The sequence below is a fragment of the Carlito syrichta genome, unplaced genomic scaffold (genome assembly GCF_000164805.1).
Source record: "Carlito syrichta isolate Samal-C Ts95f unplaced genomic scaffold, Tarsius_syrichta-2.0.1 Scaffold143822, whole genome shotgun sequence".
In the NCBI taxonomy this organism is placed as follows: Eukaryota; Metazoa; Chordata; class Mammalia; order Primates; family Tarsiidae; genus Carlito; species Carlito syrichta.
Window position 1 is genome coordinate 233,968 of NW_007087918.1, and position 10,325 is coordinate 244,292.

Consider the following 10,325-nt stretch of genomic DNA (forward strand, 5'->3'; position numbering starts at 1 on the left):
TTGCCCAGGCAGGTCTTGAACCCACGGGCTCAGGCAATCCACTCACCTCAGCCTCCCAAAGTGCGGGATTACAGGCTGAGCCACCGAGCCCAGCTATATTTTTGATTTATTGTAGAGATGAGGTCTCGCCAAGTTGCCCAGACTGGTCTCAAACCCCTGGACTCAGGCAAACCTCTCGTCTCAGTCTCCCAAAGTAATGGGATTATAGGCATGAGCCACCACACCTGGCTCTCCCTTCCTTTCAATCAGACTCCCTCCCTTTCAACTAGACTCCATCCTTTCTTTCTTCCTTCTTTCCTTCCACTTAACTTTTTTTTTTTTTTTTTTTTGGCTGATAAGGTCTCACTCTGTCACCCAGGCAGGAGTGCAGTGACACAATCAAGGCTCACAGCAGCCTCGACCTCCTGGGCTCAAGAGATCCTCTTGCCTCAGCCTCCTGAATAGCTGGGACTACAGACGTGCACCACCAGGCCTGACTAATTTTGGGGGTTTTTGTAGAGACAAGGTCTATGCTATGCTGCTCAGGCTGGTCTCAAACTACTGGGCTCCAGCAATCCTCCTGCCTCAGCCTCCCAAAATGCTGGGATTACAGGCACAAGCCACCATGCCCAGCCCTCTTACACTTTTTTCTTCTAGTCTATAATTATTAATCCTGTGTGCTCTCTGTCTACCTGTACTCCTCTCTAATTTATTTCATCAGGGAGACAATGTAGATTAAAAGAACCAACAGGTAACTGGACATTCGCACACTTCTGTTGTATATAAGTCCACCATTTGTCAGACTTAAATGTCTGTAATTCAAGTTTACTCTTTCCAGAGCAAAGACGCGTTAGTGATCTAACAACTAGAATCTCTATGAATAAGAGCAAATAGAAAGTCTTTAAATGTCTGGATCAGAGAAAGCGTTATGACATATTACATGATCTAAGGAAAAATACTGAGAGAAAATAGGCCAGCGTAATACACTTGCTTCCCAATTTTCTTTGGACTTTTGATAGCATTTTGTCCTTCAGATTACAGAGACCGGGCTAGGCATGATGGCTCACGTCTGTAATCCCAGCACTTTGAGAGGCCAAGGCAGAAGGACTGCTTGAGCCCAGGAGTTTGGCACCAGCCTGGACAACACAGCAAGACCTTATCTCTTCAAAAAATAAAAATGTAGCTAGGTGTGGGGGCAGGCACCTGTAGTCTCAGCTACTTGGTCGGCTGAGGTGGAAGGATCACTTGAGCCCGGGAGGTCAAGATTGTGGTGAGCCGTGATGGTGCCACTGCTCTTTAGCCTAGATACCAGAGTGAGACCCTAACTCAACAATTTTTTTTTTTTTAATTGTAGAGATGAGGTCTCGCCAAGTTGCCCAGGTGGGTCTCGAACCCGCGGGCTCAGGCCATCCACTCACCTCAGCCTCCCAAAGGCACGGGATTACAGGCTGAGCCACCGAGCCCGGCTAACTCAACAAATAAAAAAAAAAAAAAAAAAAAGATTCCAGAAACCAAGATTCTTAGCATAAGTTTAAAGTCAAAAGACAGAGGCGGGCACCTCCTTTTCATGGAAGCGCTCCACATTTGGAAAGGAGTTGGAGAGTTTCTGAATTCGTCAACTTTTTATAACCCTAAGATAGCCAGCCTTCCTCTTGGACAGAACTTGTGTGGTATCTGTGTTTGCTTGGTTATGAGGAGAAATAGAATATTCCTGGGGTGGACGGGGGAGGGGAGAAGAGTTTAAACATGTGGGTCAAGAAGGAGGCGGGAAAGAAAAGAAAAAGACGAATACGATGGAATTTGTGAGTGTTGAAGTGATGGGTGTTGCAAAAGAAAGTGAGAAGGAGGAATAAGAGGAGGAGGAATGTGGAAGATAGCTGGAGGGATAGACACAGAGCAGGGATGAGATGGAGCTGTCTAGGTAAGAAGGAACTCAAGGAAAAAGGGAGGCTCGGCCAGCTTGTGAGAGGAGAGAGAGAAAGCTGATGGGCGTAAGGCCGACGTGAGCCTTCCAGGGAGCGGCAAGATCTCTCAGCCGTGTGGTCATCACATTTGGAACGAGGGTGTGAGTGACTGCAAATTCCCGTCTCCCTTCTCATTCCAGGCTTGCTGCAACGCTGAGTCCTACGCCTCCAGCCTGGCTTTCTCTCTCTCCTTCTCCCTAGCTCTCCCTCATCTCATTGTTTCAGACCAGGCCAAATCTGAGGTCTTTCCAGGGAGTGGCTCTGCTCGTCTTATTCTCCAGCCAAAGCAGGAACAGTGTGAGAGGAGAGAGACACCTCCAGCCGCCAAAGGACTCGGTGGAAAGAGCAGAACACCGTAGACGGTGAGTTGTTGGATTAGACGAAACCCTAGATTGACAGAGAATGTGTGTGTGCGTGCCTGTGTGTGTGTGTGTGTGTGTGTGTGTGTTGACGGGCTGGAGAAGAGCCATGGGGAATGTCACTGAACTCAGTCTTCAGCACGAAATTCAAATAAGGGGTGACACCAAGATATGCTGATGAGATAAAAAGACACAGATATATATATATATAAAAAATATGTTTTATATATATAATATGTTTTATATATATAATATGTTTTTTATATACATATATATATATAAAGAAGAATAGACATCGAGGGTGAAACAGGCCACAGGAGAGGGCCAAATACGGACCACTTTGAATATAAAATTTCCTCTGAAATTTTGGTTAAAAAGAGTCAAGAGAGCAAAAATAATGGCAAGTGACCAAAGAATAGAGATGAAGAAGAAATAAACATCGGGTAAAAGGTAAGAAAAGAGAGAAGGGGAGCTGGGCACTGTGGCTTTATTTATTTATTTTTTTGAGTTGGAGTCTCACTCCGTCACCCAGACTGGAGTGCAGCGGCCGCTCCCGGCCACCGCAGCCTCGACCTGCCGGGCTCCGGCGACCCTTCCGCCTCAGCCTGCCGAGTAGCTGGAACTACAGGTGCACGCTACCACGCCCGGCTAATTTTTTGATTTATTGTAGAGATGAGGTCTCACCAAGTTGCCCGGGTTAGTCTCAAACCCGCGGGCTCAGGCAATTCACTCACCTCGGCCTCCCAAAGCGGGGTTTGACAGGCTGAGCCACCGAGCCCCACTACTGTGGCTTTGATCCCAGCACTTTGGGAGGCTGAAGAGGGAGGATTGTTTGAACCGAGGATTTCAAGACCAACCGCGCAACAAAGCGAGATGTCGAGGTGTCCCCTCTATAAAGAAGGAAGGAAGGAAGAAAGGAAGGAAGGAGAGAAAAGGTTTGCGTTATGAGGAGAAACAAAGAAAACTCCTGAGATGACCAAGAGACGGGAGCCCTGAGGCCTCTTTCCCTGGCCTGGACACCACCTTCCTCTCTCCCCATTCCCCCGCTAGATATGCTGCTCTCGGGACCAAAGATGCTGCTGTTTCTCACTGCACTCATCCTTCCCTCCGGTGAGTCTCCACCTTTATTCTTTTCTCCCTAGAGTGTCAGGACCTGTACACACGTGTGGAGCTGTGGGTTAGACAGCGGGATGGAAGAAGGTTGGAGGGGGACTAAGAGGAGAGATGCTTGGTACTGAGCTCTCGAATTGCTATGAAAGAGAAGAGATTCCGTGTCAGAAGAAAGAGGGCAGGAATGTGATGAGACCTCAGATTTGGGAAAATGCATTCTGAGAGTTAAGAAACAAAGGAAAAACTAAGATACACCCAACCTGCATCTTAACCACCCAACGAGGTTCACACACATCAATATCTAAGCAAACAAACACCAAAGGGCAAAGAAGCTAGTATACAAATGCATACACAGATATAAAGGGACTACTTGATAAGAAACTGGACCAAATGTTGAAGGAAAGCTGGAGATATCGGCACTAACACCTAACAAACACTAGCACCAGCATATACACACGTATATTCGCATGCGTGCAGACAATAGACACCATACCTGCACACAAAAGAAAAATCGTCGTCACAGACTTCCAAGAATCTAGCTAGAAGACTGGCCACAGAAAGTAAACTTTACATTTTTAAGAAAATCCTACTCTCTTTTTGACTCTTTCTGCCTCGTTCAGTGCTATAGCTAGGGGGAAGTCTGTGGGATGGAAGAACAGACATACTGGAAAGTCTGCTGGGCCCTTCTGTGGAACTGGCCCCATTCCTTGCTGGAAATGAGGGCACGAGGCCATCCCGAGTTGGGGCAGAGCAGAGCGGGGTTTTGTTTTCAGGAACTTGTTTTCTTGTTTCTACTCCTGCCGTTTTGTATGGGGCTCTAATGGTCTGAGTAGTTTTGTATTGAGCCGTGTAGGAATAAACACAAAATAAAGAATACGATTTTGCCATCATTCTCTGGTTTATCACCTTAAAGGGTTATGGGGTATAGAGCTGCAGTCACTCACGTCTTTCCTCCTTTTACTACAGATTGGATGCCCCTGGGAGTCAAGGGTCAACGAGGAGGTAGGTGAACCTTTGGATATGTGCTGTGTGGGGGTTCTTATCCAGATAATGTAGATGAACAGAGTTAAAGAATCTATCTGGCCGGGTACGGTGGCTCACGCCTGTAATCCTAACACTTTGGGAGGCAGAGGTGAAAGGACTGCCTGAACCGGGAGTTCGAGACCAGCCTGGGCAACTTAGCGAGACCTCATCTCTACAATAAATCAAAAAATTAGCCGGGCATGGTGGCATGTGTCTGTGGCTCCAGCTACTTGGAAGGCTAAGACAGCAGGATCACCTAAACTCAGCAGGTCAAGACTGCAGTGACCGTGAGTGAGCAACTACACTCCAACCTGGGTGCCAGAGTGAGACTCTGACTCAAAAAACACACAAATAAAAACTTATAAAATAAGTCTCAGTTTTACATTTGGGTAAGCAATACAATATGGAGTTCTTATGGCAGGTCCTGGTCCAGAAAATAAAAATATACAAATAAGAACTTTTCTTTCTGTTGTTAGTAAAAATATCTGAAGCCGGGCTCGGTGGCTCAGCCTGTAATCCCGCGCCTTTGGGAGGCTGAGGTGAGTGGATTGCCTGAGCCCGCAGGTTCGAGACCCGCCTGGACAGTGAGACCTCATCTCTACAATAAATCAAAAATCAGCCAGGCGTGGTAGCGCGCGCCTGTAATTCCGGCTACTCGGAAGGCTGAGGCGGAAGGATCGCCAGAGCCCGGCAGGTCGAGGCTGTGGTGGCCGGGAGCGGCCACTGCACTCCAGTTTGGGTGACAGAGTGAGACTCCAACCCCCCAAAAAAACAACAACAAAAAAACCAAAGCAAAAATATCTGAATCCCTGGGTTTCTGAATCTAGATCAGATTTCAGCACCAACAAAACTAAAAATCTGAATTCATTTCTCTGGGCTGCTTAGGAATCAGTCCCGTTTGATGACTTTGGGATGCTTTTCCAGCAGAAATAGTATGTGCTACGGTGAAGGTGTTTCAAGATTCCCATTCAGAGAACCCCACGGTTCCTAAATAAAGCATTTATATGGTAGTTGCTCTTGGAAAAGTAGGTTAAACTGAGGTCTCTACAGAAAAGCAGCACGCTGTGCTGACGTCCTGGAGGCGGCTAGGATATGCTCTCACACCCTCTGTTGCCGGGTGGCCCGGCTCCTGGTCCTGTGTGTGTCTAGCCTGGGATGCAGGAGGCCTCTGGGGACCCAGCTACACTCCAGAGCTGCCCTGCTTCTTACAGGCTCTGGCCAGTGGTGTATCAAATATCCTGTGGGATTGGAACACACTTGGATTCCTTTCATTAAAAATCATTCTTCTAGGCCGGGCTCCGTGGCTCAGCCTGTAATCCCAGCACTTTGGGAAGCCGAGGTGAGTGGATTGCCTGAGACTGCCAGTTCGAGATCCACCCAGGCAACTTGGCGAGAGCTTGTTTCTTCAATAAATCAAAAATTAGCCAGGTGTGGTGGCGCGCACCTGTAGTTCTGGCTACTTGGAAGGCTGAGGCGGGAGGATCGCTGGAGCCGGCAGGTCGAGGCTGTGGTGGCCAGGAGCGTGCCACCGCACTCCAGCCTGGGCGACGGAGTGGGACTCCAACTCAAAAACCAAAAAAGTTGCCCTTCCAATCAATGGTGTCCAGTTTTTATTTTAAAATGTTTTGAAGCCGGGGTCGATGGCTCAACCTGTAATCCCAGAGCTTTGGGAGGCTGAGGTGAGTGGATTGCCTGAGCCCGCGGGTTCGAAACCCGCCTGGGCAACTTGGCGAGACCTCATCTCTACAATAAATCAAAAAATTAGCTGGGCGTGGTGGCGTGCGCCTGTAGTTCCAGCTACTCGGAAGACTGAGGCGGAAGGATCGCTGGCTGCGGTGGCCGGGAGCGGCCACTGCACTCCAGGCTGGGCGACAGAGTGAGACTCCGACTCAAAAAAAAAAGAAAAAAAAATGTTTTGAAAGAAGAGCACCTATCATGTGTCAAAGGCAAAGCGACTCTTTTGCCAGATCCGATGAATTTCTCTCTGGAATTTAGAAAATCAAGAATGAGGTAAGCAAGGATAACTATGAGTGTTTTATTTGTTTCACTTTTCTTACCATTATTGATAACTCTGACTCCTTGGTAAAAATGTTTTTTTCGCCGGGCTCGGTGGCTCAGCCTGTAATCCCGCGCCTTTGGGAGGCTGAGGTGAGTGGATTGCCTGAGCCCGCGGGTTCGAGACGTGTCTGGGGCAGCGAGACCTCATCTCTACAATAAATCAAAAAATCAGCCGGGCATGGTAGCGCGCGCCTGTAATTCCGGCTACTCGGAAGGCTGAGGCGGAAGGATCGCCGGAGCCCAGCAGGTCGAGGCTGCGGTGGCCAGGAGCGGCCACTGCACACCAGTCTGGGCGACAGAGTGAGACTCCAACTCAAAAAAAAAAAAAAATGTTTTTTCTCGCCGGATTTGCATCTGACATTTAGAATCTGAAGCTTGGAGTGGGAAAGAGAAAAAAGTCAAAGTAAATGATGTGAATTTGCTGGCCCCTAGTGGGCAGAGTGGATTATGACTATAAGTTATTTACACTGAAGGGTAATTGCAGATGGAATATTCGATAAATATTTAAAGCTTATTTGCTAAGAGAGACGTTTTCAGGTGCTTTTATCACACACACACACACACACACACACACACACACACACACAGGCACAGGCACAGGCACACAAGGAGACCATGTTAATTTGCTTGACTGCAGTAATCATTTCACTTTAGATATGTATATTGAAACATCATAATACAGATCTTAAATATATACAATAAAATTTATATATTAACTTAAAAACAAAAGTAAATATTAACACTGCTTTGTTATTTTAATTATTTTTTGCATCGGAGTCTCACTCAGTCGCCCAGGCTGGAGTGCAGTGACATCCTCGTGGCCACCGCAGCCTCAACCTGCTAGGCTCAGGTGATCCTTCTGTCTCAGCCTCCAAGTAGCAGGAACTGCAGGCGTGCACCACCGCATCTGGCTAATTTTTCTTGATTTATGGTAGGGATGAGGTCTCACCAATTGCCCAGACTGGTCTCGAACCCCTGGGCTCAGGCAATCCTTTTGCTTTGGCCTCCCAAATGTCTGGGATTATAGGCGTGAGCCATCGTGCCCAGACTGTTATTTTAATTTTTCAAGTAGAGAAAATTTGTTGTAGGAAGTACTGTTTTTGGCAGTTCGGATACAGTTTACTCATTTTATCCTAATAGAGTCTACCATAAGACCTGGACCATTTGTAGTTTTTCTCCTGCCTTTTCTTCCCAATGATCCAACGTAAAGCACTCTCTGTGTACACTGGTATTCTCCCTTCCTTCCACCTCACTTCCCAAGAAGCATCCAAAAACCATCAACACCACCTTGTGTGAATGCTCTTGTATATAAGCATATCACAGCAAATTTATCACCAAGTACCAGAATCATAAATACCAAACTCACAATGTCTTTGGTATAGCCCATTTTCATTTTAAATAAGTATTCAAAGAGATCAACAATCCACTATGATTACTGAAAGCAACTGAGGAAAAACGATGTTGGTGTATGAACTATGTTGGGTAGGTGCTAGATAACTTCACTTATTGGGAGTGGAAGGGTGGGAAGCGACAGAGAATGCTCAGGAAATGTTTCCTGATTTTCTTTTTTTCAGACGATGTGACTCAAGTGACTCAAGAAACATTCACAGAAGATCCTAGTAAGTTACTCTTTTTGTTTTGTTTGTTTGTTTGTTGTCTTATTAGGGATAGATAGATTGATGATTATGTTTGTACAAAGGAAAATAAAAACTGCAAAGGAGATGTTAGGCACTCTGGGCTCTTTTTTTAAAATTTTTTAATTTTTTTTTTGCGTCAGGGTATAACTCTGTCCCCAGGCTGGAGTGCAGTGACAGGCTCATGGCTCATCGCAGCCTTGACCTCCTGGGCTCAGGCAATCCTTCAACCTCAACTTCCCAAGTAGCTAGGACTACAGACACCCACCACCATGCCTGGCTAATTTTTTGTTTAGAGTTGGAGTCTCACTCTGTTGCCCAGACTGGAGTGCAGTGGCCACTCCTGGCCACCGCAGCCTCGCCCTGCTGGGCTCCGGTGATCCTTCCGCCTCAGCCTTCCAAGTAGCTGGAACTACAGGCACACACCACCACGCCTGGCTATTTATTTATTTATTTATTTATTTATTTATTTATTTATTTATTGTAGAGACGAGGTCTCACCGAGTTGCCCAGGCTGGTCTCGAACCCGTGGGCTCAGGCAATCCTCTCGCCTCGGCCTCCCAAATTGCTGGGATTATAAGCGTGAGCCACCGTGCCCGGTCTAATTTTTTGATTTCTTGTAGACCAGGTCTCATCATCTTGCCCAGATTGGTCTCAAATCTTTGGGCTCAGGCAGTCCTCTCGCGTCTGCCTCCCAAAGTGCTGGGATTACAGGAGTGAGCCACTGCGCCTGTCTTGTTCTCCAAATTAGATGTCAACGTCTCTGTACACCGGCCCCATCTCCCACCCAGCATGGACCCTCTGGGCTCAGGCAATCCTTCCGCCTCAGCCTTCCAAGTAGCTGGAACTATAGGCGCGCGCTGCCAAGCCTGGCTAATTTTTGATTTATTGTAGAGATGAGGTCTCGCCAAGCAGCCCGGGCTGGTCTCAAACCCACGGGCTCAGGCAATCCTCTCACCTCCATCTCCCAAAGGATTGCAGGCTGAGACACCAAGCCCAGCATCTTCTCCATCTATTTCAGTGATAGTCTCTTATTTGCCCGAGTGCACACGCTTTCACTTCAAACTTTCTAGTCTCCTTTGAGATCATCATCCCTTTATCCTGCTTCCTTTAGCTATTTTTCCTCCCTGCATTTTTCTTTCCTTCTTGGGTATCTTTGCAGATCTGGTGAATGATCCTGCTACAGATGAAACAGGTAAGTTTTACCACAGTTCTTTAACACATGGCATGATTCTTGTTAATATTCACAATATTTATTCCAGCTCTTGAATTCATCCTATATTTTAATCTCTGAATAGAAAGGTTGTGGGAATGTTGTTCAGTGACACTGGGATAACAGGAAGGAGTCACCTTCTAGTCCTCTGAAAAGGGGACAAAAGAATCAATAACTAAAATGAGGCATGGATAACAAAGACTTGCAAACATTAGTACAATGCCAGTGGGACTAATATTCAAAAAATATTCATAGTTACTTCAAGCCATTTTGTTCCCTTATACATAAAACACAAACCCAGCCCTATCCTCACCCTTCCCCAATGTCTCCCATTCTCCCTTTTCTGACCCTGCCTCCCCCCTTGAAATTCAAAGCCCTCCTCACATCTGCTGTTTTGTGCCTTTTCAGTTCTGGCTGATGTCGGGCCTTCCACAGATGACCTGGGTGAGTTCGGATCTGGGCTCCCGGGGCCACCAGGGCCATGCTGGGCTTTCTCCAGAGCCCATTTTGGTCAGTGGTGCAGCTGCCAAAGGACCCTAAATGAACGAGATGACCATCTGTGTGGCACATTCTTCCAATAGTTCGATTTAAATGAATGCCATCTGTGGTACTTAGCAAGTGTACACAAATGTTTCGTGTATTGTGACATACAAAACATCAAGCTGTGATCTTTCAAAGTTTCGAAGACTTTGGAAAGGCAAGATAAAGATATAAACAGATGTTTGGGTAGATAAAGGGAAGATCTAAAGAGTAATGCTTGAACTGAATCTTGAAAAAAGAACTGGAGCAAGCCGGGCGACTGAGGAAGGGACGGGCATTCCGTCAGAGGGAATAGCATGCTGAAAGATGTGACAGCAAAGAGAGCTTGACACGTGAGAGAAACTGAGTCTTTTGAAAAAAAGATAAGGGACAAGTTGTAGGAAGTGAGAAAAGGAGATTATTATTATTTCGTTTTTTTTTTTTTGAATCGGCGTCTCACTCCGTC

General features: G+C 46.7%; 1 protein-coding gene across 1 annotated transcript in view; it reads left to right on the plus strand.

The window, feature by feature from the left end:
* Positions 1-2,143: 2,143 nt before the first annotated feature.
* The window catches only part of MFAP5 (microfibril associated protein 5), a 14,130-nt gene continuing 5,948 nt past the window's right edge, over positions 2,144-10,325 (plus strand). The window contains 6 exon segments of the mRNA XM_008050319.2: positions 2,144-2,305; positions 3,353-3,412; positions 4,379-4,414; positions 8,068-8,112; positions 9,290-9,322; positions 9,749-9,784. Coding sequence (XP_008048510.1) covers positions 3,355-3,412; positions 4,379-4,414; positions 8,068-8,112; positions 9,290-9,322; positions 9,749-9,784 — 208 coding nt within the window. The 5' untranslated portion in view covers positions 2,144-2,305; positions 3,353-3,354.